Genomic DNA, 14,585 nt, shown 5'->3' with positions numbered 1-14,585 from the left:
GCGCGACCGGCTTCCAAAACGAACTCGTAATTTTGTATTCTAGAGTCACACGTTCGCAGATATTTCAACGTTGAAATTTCTACGACACAACGGTCATGATATTATTCATCAGCCTGTAGTCGGTTTACAATTATTTTTATTCACAAAAACGTAAGAATCGCTTTCTTTTATACATACATTAAATATATAAAACTTCCTCGTAAGTATCAAGAGAGTCTAATACGACGAATAAAATTACACAAAGGTACGTTGCGTGCATTGATACAATATATTTTGTTCGAACGATGTCGCACAAAGTTGTTCTTAACGGTAAATTTCCCCGAGCGTTCGGGTTCCTCGGTGCCTTGGCACGCACCTGAAATAGAAGGGAATCGCTAAGAAGGGAGCCCGGTGTTTTCTTCGTAACGTATTTATTTGAACCCTACGCAACTACAAAAGGATCCGAGCCCTGTGCAGGACGCAAGGGAGGTATACCCTCTCCCTCTTTCTTACGCTTGTATCCATGCATCCCCCACTTCTATGCTCGAGGTATTAACCGAAGCCAATTTTCTAGGGGCGCGCCAAGGAATCAACCGAACGCAGTTTGGGCCTGAATGGGGCTATATGTCTACGATGACGAAAACCTCGACCTTCTCCGTGCCAGGCGGATCGATTATTTGCATCCCAGAGTACGTGATAGCTTTTACCTCGGCGTTCTGCGAGTGCTTGCCGATGGTGAACTCCTCCCCTAATGCTGTCGCGGTAATCTTAAAATTTTTTCGGTCGAAATTCGTGATCTGGACTTTCTGACAACAACACAAACCACATTACTATGTTTTTTTTTTTTTGACAAAATATTCACACTGTTAAAGAGCAACGGAGATATACATATATATATATATGGCAGCGGGGCGGGAAAACGACTTTCGTCACGAAAGCTGAACCGAATCAACACGTGTTCGAAACACGTGTCTTGAGAGTTTGTAACATCTGAGAGGAGAGTCTAACGCGGCACTTGCTTTTTGTTAGAGTGTGTTCGTAAAACGTGAAGTGTACCTTCGCAACGATAAACTGCTCGGCGCTAAACATATACAACAGTTCGTCGAGAAAATGAAAGAGAAGACTTTCCAGATCGTGTCCTTCCGCCTCGATGTTATGCACCTTGGTGATCTCAACCCGCTCTAAATCCGTCATGTATCCAAACATGGCTATACCGCATTGCTCGTAAGCTTCTTCTAACGTACTGCCCCACGCATGCAACCTGCGACGCATTACTATTGTTATTTAGAATGTTCTTTTCGGCTCTTTTTTAGAATCGCGCCGACACGATATTATAAATGTATAAACGTATTTTCCTTTCCTCGAGAAGGACGGTTCTCGTTGCGCCATCGTGCGTTTTAGGTTATCCATGCGAGTAACCTCCAAAACGTACACCGGCCGTTTCGCTCCATATTTTCGTGTTCTATACTTACTGTACGTCCGCGGGGTGGTCCAGATCTAAAAATGAAACGTTCGTGTTTGTATAAATTCGTCTTATTTCGTGCGATCGTTCGTAAATGTCGCGTCGAAATTTCGGACGTTTACGGCCACACGTGTAGCAAAATGGAGGCCGTCGTACAGTGGCGCGCCGGTTGCCGATTATTCTATTTTACCGCGATTCCAAGCCTCTTTTATTCGAATCCGACGCGATATTATCTATACGACACACGATAGAATTACTTACACTCGTATTTCACCGGAGGCACCTCAAAATCTTCGTCTTTGAGCGCGTCCATGATTGTGCTCAGCTGATCTTACGTACGTACGTGAATAACCTGTGAATAACGATCAGCTGATTCTCTGTCAGGTTTAATCAATGGTGTGGTGCGCTTTCACGTGCACCAGATTTTACTACGTAGATGGCGCTACGTAGAAGGATGCCTTTTAACTTGCGTACCGACCGAGCACGGTCGGTATATATAAGAATCTTTTTTATCAGAATATTAATTACAATTACTTCTAGGCTTGTACAAGACTATTTCTTCCTTGAAAGTACGAATTACGTGAATGTCGAAAATGTATAAATAATTCTAAGATAATAGGAGAATATTAATCCTCCTATTAACAATAATCCTAAATTAATTAATTAATCCTACTATTAATAATCCTAAGGATTATTTAAGGATATTAATCCTCCTATTAATAATCCTAAGGATTATTTAAGGATATTAATCCTTCTATTAATAATCCTAATGATTATTTAAGGATATTAATCCTCCTATTAATAATAATCCTAAATTAATTAATTTAGGATAATAATCGTAAATAAATAAGAGTAATTTTGAGTACACGTAGAATTCAGAGACTCTTTTATGCTTAATCAATTATTGATAAAACGAAATAATTAATTATTCATATGGATTTAATCATGAAGCGAGTATTTCGAGTCTAACTCGTTTTTTAGCTGCTTCGCATGTAGCTACATTTAGGCTCCGCGATAAGTGCATATATGCACTGCTGGCTGCAGAATGCGGGTCATTCGAGTGTTTACAAATCGCTATGCAAGAATACGCGCGATTCGAACGCTGATTTCGAGCTTATATCATTTTGCGGCGCATTAGTTTCCACGATATCAACAATCACCAAGTCCAGTGAACGGTGAACCGCTTATGCAGCATGCGAATGCTAACCAACAGACCTACATATTTTTCTTCTGAACGAGCACGAGATGCAAACCGTGTTTTTCAAAAAACGGAGAGTCGTGCACACAGGGTGGGAGCCTTTCAGATAGGACGCTGACCGCAATCTGTGCCGTTTACATAAATTATTATCGCTGAACTACAAATGTTTATGGAAATACGAATGTCTGTCGATTGGTTTATTGATATTTCAATTACATATCGATAAAGATTCGTTTAATTGTATGGAGGGTTAATTAATTAATCGCATCAATTCTCGGTGATAGAATTGAACGAAAGTTCAGTTCGCATTTTAGCACTTTTTTGCAGGAAAAAACAAGAAACATATTTCAATTATTTTAGCATGATTTTATCTAATTTCAATAAAGTGAATATATATTATTAGAACAATGACCGTATTAGACTTTTAGTTACAAAATTAATTATTTATGATATTTCCAAATTGTCTTTCCAAATTCGAGCATCAACGTATGCTTTTATTTTTAATAATAAATTAAAATAATATAATAAATATCGTTACGTTTTCTATGGGAATGTACGATGAAAGTTCGTATTAATCTTACGATGCACTTTATTTGTGCACTTTATATCGTGTGTGTACTAAAAGTGATAAGATATTACGATAAAAATTAAATGTTATTTCGTCGAATGCAACAAGTCAACCGATACGAACCGGCGTAAATTACATCCCCGAGTATTCTCATTTGCCGGATTGCAAAAATTAATTCCCTTGCATTTTTCCATAGTTTAGGCTCGTAAAAAATTATAGTCCCGAAGGGAAATGACAATATCTAAGAAATTTCATCATTCTTGAGCACATCATGGTAGCATTCGTACAGTTCAGGGTCGATATTATATTGGTTAAACAAAAAAAGAAGCTTAATTATTCATAACTATATTAATAATTATATTAATAGACGAAGATTATCGTAGAACAGCTAGCATATGTACAATCATTTGCTAAAATAATCCGACAGCATTTAAAAGTGAATAACTTTTTCAAAATAGTTCCAAATCTTTTAGCTCAATCTTACATGTATTTCTGAGATCAACATACATATCTCGTGGCCAAAAACAAGCATGGCCAAGCAATGCAACGTGTACACCACTACATTTTGCTCGACTTTTATATAGCATTTCCTTTCTAGACCATTTGCGTCATGCCTCGACACCGGTCACAGGTTCGTTTCACCAAACTTCAACCACCATTGCCGTCGCAATGAAAACGAGAAACCGAACGCGGTTCGGTAACGATGCATCGAACCAACGAATACAGGGTGTCCCAAAAATGTCTCGCAATCCGGAAATAACGGATTCCTCGGATCATTTCAAGCAGCTTCTTCCTTTACAAAAATGTTCTCCGAGGCACCGTTAACGAGTTATCAACGAAAAACAGTGACCAATAAGAATCGAGCACGGCTGACTCGAGGCGGCCCAGCCAACCAGCGCGCGAAGCCCAGTTTCGCTCATCGGCTCGGTCGCCTCGCGCCAGCCGAGCTCGCCTCTCATTGGTCGCTGTTTTTCGTTAATAACTCGTTAACGGTGCCTCGGAGAACATTTTTGTAAAGGAAAAAGTTGCTTCGAATGACCCGAGGAACCCGCCACTCTCGGATTGCGAGACATTTTTCGGACACCCTGTATGTTCCACTGGGACGAACGGCGACGAGGTGGCAGACCCGAGCTGCTGCTGGTGTCCTTTGTGCGGACGATTGAAACTGTGTCGGCCGATCGAGTACGATGCAGTGAGAGAGTGTCGGGAATGATCAGGCACGCAGGTATGTAGTACAGTCTCTCGTTGTCCCTTTTATTCTTTGTCAGCGCCGCGTCTCGATCGAAACTAGTTTCTCCGAGATCGATGCGATGTGATCCAAGGGCGTCCAGTTCGAACGCCTGTGCATGTGTAATCCCCCTGTTACATAAAACTGCGTAGACGGTGCCGTAGGTGATTTGTTTGGGACGCGCCTCGAGTCCCCGTCATCTGTTTACAGTATCGTTTTCAACGGTAACGGGTCGTCGTCGATGCGATCGCCAAGGTCACAAGGTCACGGGTGCATACTTTTACCTGCGCGTAAGCGCGAGGGACACGCGCGCGCGACCAGGAAACCACAGCACGGGTCGCGTGCGACCCCTTCGTTCCACGATCCTGGAATTTCCGGAATTTTTCATACCTCCCTTCTCGCATTTACTATGCGAAACACGTTCAGGCGACGGAACACAGTGTCCGCACCACTTTTAAAACGCGAATAACGTTTTTCAAGATGGACTAATTGACCTGTAGTTTCTTTTAGACGTTAGGGGCATTTAGTTTAGTGTACAGTGTCTAATTGTTTTCTTTTTTTTAAATTTTGATATTAGTTGGAACGGCGATAAAAATAAAAGCAGAAAGAGAAAGGCGGGTAATGTTATTATAGATCAAAAATGAGTAAAGCTAATATATTAAAATGATTAAGGAAATAAATAAATAGCTACTTAACTTCGATATTTTACGATCAATGTAGGCAATGTTTATTTTTTATAAGAATATGCAGTCTATTAATATCCTTTGGTCTTTCACGTAAGGAACTGATATTCAGTTCATTGCGTAAATTATAAATAAATTGTAAATACATTGTGAATAATGTAGTTAAATGTATAAGGATAAATAAATGAAATACGAATGATACATTTAATAAGATTTATTGTAAACATGTTGTACGACTGTTACATTTTACTACACTACTATTTTAATTCTAATTAGATTTATTCTTATATTTTTACTATTACTGCTATTATTATTACTATTACTGCTATTATTATTATTATTACTATTATTACTGCTACTATTACTACTATTACTGTTATTATTATTACTATTACCTGCTATCATTACTTCTATTATTATTGCCACATCGCTTATTATCGTTAACGTTGTATCGTATACCAACGTCATATATCTCCTTACCGAGCATCCCAAAATCTTCTGCAAACCATGATTTCATCCTTGACATATTCTCAAACTCTACCCTCGACCTTCGTCCATTTCGCATTGTACCTGAACCTTTGTCTCGCCACGTCACACTAATCCTAGCAATTTCCTGAACCCCCCGTCGTTCAAGTAAGAACCTCTATACAGATTGTCCCAAAAATAGCTTCAGGAACTCCTCATTTCCTGGAAATATGTACCATGATTTCGGGACACTCTGTACACGTGTACATCATCTTACACCCCCAGCCGAGCTTCTTTACAAAAACGTGCAGCAGCTCGGGGGCTTCCTTCAAACCGTGCGCCTACACAGATCTATTCGCATCGTCAACACACTCAGAAATTATTGTTAACAAGTAAAAGGAGTTTAAAAAAGGGTACCATTATCTTCATATATATATTGTATATAAAACTAATTCATCTTCACATTACTAAGTTGCAATGATACCCTTCTTTAGATAAAATTAGTTTACTTTATATATATATATATATTACTATATAATATATTACTTATTATACAATAATATATATATTACTATAGAATAAATATATCATATAATAAATAATAATAATAAATATATTATTATATAAAGATAATAGTGCTATATTATTTGCTATATTATTGCTATGTTATATGCTATTATATTATCAATTAATGTTTAAATATATTTTATCTAAATAATACTCTTGACAATGAAACGAACAAGATTTTTATTTTACAGTTTAAACAGGCATGACAATCGTCGAGCGGCTTATATATCAATTTTTACATTGCACTTGCTTACTGGAACAAACGTTTCCCGGAAGCCTTTAATGATACCCGCAGGTCTGTTACCCAATGCCTTTACTATCAATTTCATACTCGATAGTCGCGGCATAATTTCGTGGAACCGGACTATACTCTACACGTTTCAACTATGTTTGGATATACGCGAGAACCGAAAACCCATATATTAACCGTTGTTTACCGGGCGCGTTCGATGGAACGCGGTGTCGTCAAGCGGTGATCAGAGGAACAGTACACCCGAGTATTAATAATTAACCGCTGTGAAAATAACCTGGACGGAGACCTGGAGCTGAAAAAAGTTGCGCCGTACAATTTGAACAAATTCTAGGTAACCAGCAATTTAACGCTGCTCGCTCGCGCTAGCCCGAAAGAAATCAAAGTCATCATTGTTTGCTTTGGAGATATTACACAATTGTGGCTGCTAAGACGGACACAGGAAATTTCGTCGGAGTCCTCGCAACGATCCGAAGCCTACGTTTGAGAAAGGAAGGAATGGTGCCTCGGAGTCACCACTCGAGCGCAAAGGGTTAACGTTCAAAGACGAAGGAATGCTGTGATCAGCTGTGAACAAAATCGCAGCGCCAGGGGTTGCTCACCCCCTCTCTGCGCCTCATCCTCCGTTCGCATCCCTTCTGTCCATTCCTCCAAATTTTCTTCGCAGCAGCGCGCCACACCGTGCCGTTATTTCGCCGTAGAGAACTTTCGCCTGGACCAGCAATAAATCAATCGCGTTCGGCTGACCCGAGTCTCTTTGTTACAGTTCTCCGAACGAGCAGCCGTAGTTCCAAACGAGCGACGACGGCAAACGAGAGAGAGAGAGAGAGAGAGAGAGAGAGAGAGAGAGAGAGAGACGGCCGCGTTGCAGCAAAACCATCGCCGCGGAGGAGGAGTGGTAGAAGGTAAACAAGCGTGGAAATTATTCCGATAGCGGTTCTAAGAACGGAGACCTGGACGAGAGGCAGGCACAGGGAGGAACCGTGCCGGTGTTGGAAAAGCCGGGATGACGATAGAGAGAACCGAGGCGCGACGACGACGACGATTTGCCTGGCGAGGATCGGCGGCGAGGGGCCGTGCCCCGGGATGCCGATGCAGTGAGAGAAAAGCCGTGGCCAGGCCCTCCGGTCCTCACCGGAGGTGACTACAGGGTGTCCCAAAAATGTCTTTGACGGTTTCCTCGGGTCATTCGAAGCAACTTTTTCCTTTACAAAAATGTTCTCCGAGGCACCGTTAACGAGTTATTAACGAAAAACAGTGGCCAATGAGAGGCGAGCTCGGCTGGCGCGCGGCGACCGAGCCGATGAGCGGAACTGGGCTTCGCGCGCCGGTTGGCTGGGCCGCCTCGCGTCAGCCGTACTCGATTCTTATTGGTCGCTGTTTTTCGTTGATAACTCGTTAACGGTGCCTCGGAGAACATTTTTGTAAAGGAAGAAGTTGCTTCAAATGATCCGAGGAACCCGCCGTTTCCGGATTGCGAGACATTCTTAGGACACCCTGTATAGTCGTCGTCGAAGGTAGAACCTGACAAAAGAGAAGAGCGTCGCGGGAGTCCGCGTTCCCCGGAATTCTCTGCCGGCCGAGTTCCAGCCCCGTGCCAGTACCGCGCCGCCACCGTGTGCCCTCTTCTCGCTTCCTCGCCTCTCACGTGTTGGCGCGCTTTAATTACATGCAATTTTGCAACGTAGCTCTGCCCCGGAGTCCTTGGCGCTGGAAACTATATAAACGGACCGCTTATAATTGGCGAGGCTAGCTGGAAGATTTTTAACCGAGCAGGATGTCGTGCCGTCGAGGAGCCGCCGCTGCGATCTGTGTTGCCCTATGCTGTGTTGCCCTCGTCGCCGGCGATTATCAGCTTCGTAAGTTCTTCCACGACGAACAAGGAAGGCCTCGGGCCCATCCTAGGACGGCTCTCGCGGACCGGCGATCGATCTTTAGATTGCGTACCCTTTTTTGCGGGAAAGAAGCGCGCTGTGAACGGGATCGGTTCTTTTTTTTCGATGAGTCGTGTCGCTGTCGGTCGAAAGTTTGGGTGCACGCACCCGTGTGTGAATTGTTCTTTATTCTTTTCTTGGCTATGATGCGAAGGCGGTTTTGCTATTTATTTATTTATTTGTACGCGCGTCGATGCGGTTGAGTGCAGCTTTTTCACCCTTCGGGGGTGAACTAGCCGACAGATATCTTGGCGCAGTCTCCGTTGGCAAATTCTCTTCGAGGATTGTTTTTTAATTTGTTCGATGTTTATAGCTGTTTTCAACAATTGTTTAAATTGGAATAGTGAGATATGTTAGTAATAATGGTAAATAATAGTAGATAATAGTAAAATGAGTTTGAAGAGCAATTTCTTTGGGACGTGGATCGTCGAGAGACTGAAATAGCGATAAAGGGGTGCGAAATTAATTCTTGATTAATAATAAATAATAATAAATAATAATTTATAATTTTTCGAATTTTTCTGTTAAACTTTTCCGGCTGTTCCACAAAAGAGCTTCAGGAGAATTTACTGTAACTGCTTGCAACTTCCAATTTCTTCCCTTTGAACATTGTCTTTTCGAAAAAATTCATCGGAACTCCTCGATCACAGAAATTTAATTCGCGAAGGTTTATCATTTAACCCTTTGCACTCGAATGTTACGACTCCGGGGCGACGCTGAAAATTGCCACGCTATATTCCAAAGAATTTTCGCACTGTTAAAATCGCGTGTATCCGCTAAATTGTCAGAGTATCAAATAAAAATAATCAAAGGGTTAAAATTGAAGGGGTGCTCTGTATTTTCACAGCAATAAATTCACACACAGAAAAAGAAAAAATGTCCAGAAAACAGGACTCGAAGAAAAATCGAATTCCTTTGCTTTCAACCATTTGCGTTTAAGTTGTAAATAAATATTGTAATGTAAATATATACCAAACTTTTGATATACCATTTTGTCAACTAGAATACCAGAACATCTCGAAGCAAAGCGATCTTAAAATCCAAAATGTCTTCCAGTCAAAGATTGATCTTGAAGTCCCGCTTGAAATTTCCAATTTATTTTCTTCGATTTCAGTTTCCACGAGCATTTCAATGCACCGGTCTTTGTTCCGCAATGCGATCCGCGTTCGGCCGTTGGGCCCACCTTGGACCCGTCGATTTTACCGAGCCAGCGAGTTAGAAAGTTAGCGTGGGACGCGCGCGCGCGCAAGTGTAGAGGCGACTTGAATTTTAGCGAAATCGGCGAGCCGCCGTTCACCGGGTTCCATTTGCTCCGCGGCGGCCGTAAACATTTGCATCGTTGCAATTAATTCTATCGACCTAGTTCAACAAATATTTCATCATTCCCGACGTAATGGTCGATTATCTCTCTCATTCTTTTTTCTTTTCTTTTTGTCCGCAGCGGCGGGCGTGAAAACATGCAAGAAGGACGGGGATGACTTTTCGTCCTGCTTGAGACTCGCTATCCAGGAATCGTGGCCGGTGTTTATAGCAGGTAAATGATAATTTTTCTATCATTTTTCATAATTTTCCGGCACTTCGACTCGTTCGAGGAAGGAATACAGCAATGTCTCCCTAACTGACGCTCGAAGATCGCGCACAAAATTGGACAATTCGGGAACAGGAGATACGATTGTTCTAGTTTTTATAATTGTTGACAATCGGTAACTGTAAAAACGAGTAGCAAGGCTCGAATAATCGTGTCTCCTCTTCCCAAATCGTCCAATTTCGTGGAGCGTCAATTAGAGAGACATTACTGAACTATAATTTCTGCCTAATTCTGCGCTCGGATTGCGCAGAAAAATGGACGTATTTTTATTGTTAACGACTGTGAAAATGAGACGCAGTGGGACGTGCAACGTTAATTAACCAAACAATTGTAAAATGTAAGCTCAGACTTTGTACATTTGTTACAGGGTGTCCATTTGAAAACTTGAACATTTGAAAATTTTAAATATAGAAGCTACTCGATTTCAAGGGGAGAAATACAACTATTTTATTTATATTTTGTTGTTGATTGCTTTTAAGGTTATTCGGGGGGTAACTTTCTTTATTTTTTTTAACGGGAAGCTATACTTTTATTTTAATATGATTCTTCGTGAATAATTCTTAATATAATATCATTGTATGTATATTATCATGATATTTATTTCAAATATTTATTTATAAATTATATTATCATTATATTTTTTTAACGGGAAGCTACATTTTTATTTTAATATGATTCTTCGTGAATAATTCTTAATATAATATAATTATATGTATATCATCATAATATTTATTTCAAATATTTATTTATAAATTATATGATCATTATAAAATATTATTATAATAATTCTGAATATAATTTAATATAATTCTTCGAAATAATTCTCCGTGAAAACCAGGGATACCGGACTTGGGACTGCCAGCTTTGGACCCTTACTTCGTGGAGACCCATCTGACGACTTATGACAGCGGCCAACTGCGCGGAACGCTGCACGCCACCAACGTAAATACTTATGGTTTCGCGAAAGCCCGTTTCCTGTCCGTGAAGCCAGAACTGAACAATGATGCCTTCCGTCTGGAGGTAGACGTCGAGCTGCCGAAGCTCTTGATCGAGGGCGACTACAAAGCGGACGGATCTCTGGGCACCTTCCAAATCGGCGGCAGCGGTATGTCCTTCGACGATCCGTTCAACTAATTGGGCCAGAGGACTTCGGAAAATATGTTTTATTCATCTATGTTGCGCAGAAATTTTTATTATTAATTTTAAATTAAGCAGAAGTGCTATATTTTCATTAACAAAGAAATCGCGTAATGTAAAGGGATAAGGAGATAATAATAATTCAATTTGTTGTTAGAGGGTAGGACTTAAATAGTCCCACAGTGTCAAAGGGGGTCTAAACAAGGGTTTAAAAATGTCCCCCCATGCATTGCCGTGCATCAAAAAAAGGTGGAATATTTTTAAACATTTTTAACACCACCGTGCCCCAAAGGCTTAACCCCCTGCATCGCGATTTCCTTCGCAGCTACGTTTATTAACGAACAAAATCAAATTTCGATACGTTTGAATATATAATTTTTGATATAATTTCAATATTTATTATATTAATATACAATAATATACGTAAGGGTGACATAGGGGTGACGCTAATTTTTAACTAGGTTTTCATTGCAATATATATTGAACAAATTGAATATTACTAAAGTGTCCTAATTGTCATCCGCTGTGACAAATATTTAACATTCTAGTTTCGCTTAATTAAATAATTAAATCGCTCCGACTTTGTTATTAAATTTGAACGGTGTCTCACGAACCTTTTTATCCGTGACAGGAACCTTCAATATCAGCCTGGACGACGTGAAAACGAACTGGGACATCACGGGCCACATCGTCGACGACCACTGGGTCGTCGAACATTTCAGGCTGACGCCGGAAGTTGGCAACTTGAGGCTCTGGTTCAGCGATCTGTTCAACGGAAACGAGGAAATGAGTAAGTGTCTCGTTCGCCCTCTCGTTGAATCGACGTTGCGTGGCCGCGAATTTGTGACAAAAATTAGCAGTTCTATCTACACCAGGATCCTTTTTGTTGTTTACATTTTTTTCTTCTACACTGGGAATTATTCACTGGGTCCAAACGGACCCGAGCTTCGCCGCTCGGGCGTTAAAGTTGCCCAGAAGATTAAGGAAAGTTCGTAGGAAATATATATATATAATAATAATAATAATAATAATAATATATATATAGCTAATATATATTACTAATATTACTATATTATATATACTATATTATACTATATTATACTACTAGATAATATTACTATATATAATATAGTAGACAATATTACTATTAATATTATATAGAGTAATATTATCTACTATATACTAGACAATATAGCAGACATATATATATATATATATATATATATATATATATATAGTCTATATAGTAGTCAATATTATGATACTATAATAATACTACTACTAATAATACTATATAGTATAGTAATATTACCTACTATATATAATATAGTAGACAATACACTATATAGACAAAACTACTATATTATACTACTATATTATATATAGTAATATATCTACAACTAGAACGCTTTTCCTCAAACGTTGCTATAGCTCAGAACAATAAAACAAAATAAAAGACTGTTTCGTTGATCTCGCATGCTTGTTAGAAAAGGAACTATAAAACGTTAAAGGAAGAAGGAAATTTTGAAATTTTTACTACTATTTTTCATAAATAATCCACGGTCCATTTTACAGTAATAAATTCACCAGAAGTATAGAGCAGCCCCTGCTTCCTGGAAACATTGTAAAAGATAACATGATGCAACGTAAGAATGGGATGTGCCACCGAGTGGCTATTTGCGACACTCTGGATTGGCGCAAACTTTCATTAGTCGTACCGTGTCATTTCGGTGGCTTATCATTACGCAATGCATAACCGTTATCGTTGGGACCGCATGGGGCCCCTGGTCGGTAGTACGTCAGAGGACATAGAGACAGGAGGAGGCGCTTAATTAGCATGCATTTGCCGCATTTGTTCTCGACGCAACGCCTATGCCAGGCCTATTACGTCGCCCCCCACCCGTTTTACCTAAGACGGGCCCCGCTCTCTGTCCACTATTACGTTATCATTCTCGCCTTAGCGCTTTTTCTTGCAATCGCCTTATCGTATTGCGAGATAGCGCCGCTTTCGCGCTGCTCCTCGAGAACATTCGACATGAACATCTCTCTATGACTCGAGTTTTCCAGCCGGTTTGCTAATAGTTTACACGATAAATTAACGTTCTAGTGGCCTGCATAATTACAGGCTCGAAGTGACTTTTTTTTACATTGTTATCGTTATCTGAACGAGCACCCGACGAAATCTCGCGTTTTTTTATTTACATTTTCTGTCGTTTCTAATGATGCAATTATGTTTGCTTGAGTTCAATTTAGATATATAGGATGCTCCGGTTAAAGGGGACCATCTACAGCGCTGTGAATAATTATAAACTCAATGTAACTTCTATATTTTTATTGATGTTTAAGTGGGAAGCAAAAATTGGCGTGTTTGTGTATTTCTATTATTTATTAATTGTAGTATAGAGATATGCAAATATGGTCTTTTGTTAGGTATTATGATAAATATTATATAATATTATTATATTATTATATTATATTATATTATATATTATATAATATTAATATTATATTATGTATTATGATAAATATATATTTTTATGATAAAAATTGTAGGGGGTAGTTTGGATCAATAAGAAAACTGACGAAAGTTAATGGTGTCAGTGTATTCAATTGATCTTACTGGAATTGTTTAAATAACAAGGGAGTTTTTTTATGTTTATTAACGTCGACGGAGACTATTTTTATTCTGCATAAAGATTCGGCAATTTATACACGATATAAATTTACATACACGATGCTTTAAATATTATTAATACCGTTGGCACACGCTTGCATGGTTATTTAATGTTTATTTAAAAAATATTTTGCGACAAGTTTAGAACCGAAGAATTAATTTTCGCCAAAAGAACAAGCCATAGTAAGTTCGTTTTTTAATTAACAAACGTATGTAGCATATCAATTTTTATAGTAACAATCGGCCAGAATGAAAAGTCTGGTAAAAACGACAGCCACGAATCAGATTATTTAAAAATTGAATAATAATTGTTTCAGATCGCGCTGCGATGTACTTCGCCAACGAATACTGGCCGCTGATATACCGCGGAATGTTGCCGAAGCTGATCGAATCGTGGGACACGCTTCTGACGGAGTTCGTAAATCGCTTCTTCTCGAAGATAGCGTTCTCGTCGGTGTTCCCTTGAGCTGCGCCCAGTCCGTAGTAAATAATTAAAAGCGTGTCGAGGTAAGGCTGGGGGATGGAGATCGATAGATCTTAAGGAGTCGACGCGGAACGTGGATGGGAACCGAAGGGTCGCGCAACATACAACGTAATTTCCGCGCGACGGAAACACCCCACGCGAGGGTACGAGTCGAGCTGTGATTACGTTTAAACTGTTGCCACCCCCCGGAGCGTCTTGTAACGAATATAAAACTGTAAGATGGTCTGTTGAAATCGATCTTGTTGATATTACGATTGTTATCGAACGAGATGTAAATAAACTAATGCTAAATACCAATTCGTGTTTGATGATTTTCTGGAGTAACATCATCCGCCATCAGAAAGAAAAAACGAGGGAAGAAATGCGAA

The 14,585-nt window shown here is 39.7% G+C and overlaps 2 protein-coding genes and 1 long non-coding RNA gene across 3 annotated transcripts; 2 read left to right on the top strand and 1 right to left on the bottom strand.

Moving 5' to 3' along the window:
* Positions 1-119: 119 nt before the first annotated feature.
* Positions 120-1,839, bottom strand: Archease (protein archease). Its single transcript, XM_033477502.2, has 4 exons — positions 1,703-1,839; positions 1,452-1,476; positions 1,036-1,240; positions 120-785 (listed from the first exon to the last, which is right to left on the bottom strand). Exons 1-4 carry the CDS (start codon positions 1,752-1,754, stop codon positions 600-602), a joined length of 468 nt encoding a protein of 155 aa, XP_033333393.2. The 5' UTR covers positions 1,755-1,839; the 3' UTR covers positions 120-599.
* A 455-nt stretch (positions 1,840-2,294) lies between these two features.
* On the top strand, positions 2,295-5,319 carry LOC117224562 (uncharacterized). The gene is made up of 2 exons (XR_004491259.2): positions 2,295-4,432; positions 4,646-5,319. It is a non-coding gene; the product is annotated as an uncharacterized LOC117224562 (long non-coding RNA).
* A 2,780-nt stretch (positions 5,320-8,099) lies between these two features.
* On the top strand, positions 8,100-14,514 carry LOC117224561 (protein takeout). The gene is made up of 5 exons (XM_033477574.2): positions 8,100-8,259; positions 9,776-9,868; positions 10,761-11,027; positions 11,691-11,849; positions 14,051-14,514. The coding sequence occupies exons 1-5, from the start codon at positions 8,178-8,180 to the stop codon at positions 14,197-14,199; spliced, it is 750 nt and encodes a 249-aa protein (XP_033333465.2). The 5' UTR covers positions 8,100-8,177; the 3' UTR covers positions 14,200-14,514.
* Positions 14,515-14,585: the final 71 nt, after the last annotated feature.

Source organism: Megalopta genalis, chromosome 16 (assembly GCF_051020955.1).
Source record: "Megalopta genalis isolate 19385.01 chromosome 16, iyMegGena1_principal, whole genome shotgun sequence".
In the NCBI taxonomy this organism is placed as follows: Eukaryota; Metazoa; Arthropoda; class Insecta; order Hymenoptera; family Halictidae; genus Megalopta; species Megalopta genalis.
Note: the sequence above shows the minus strand (reverse complement) of the source record. Positions and strands in the feature narration are given on the sequence as shown.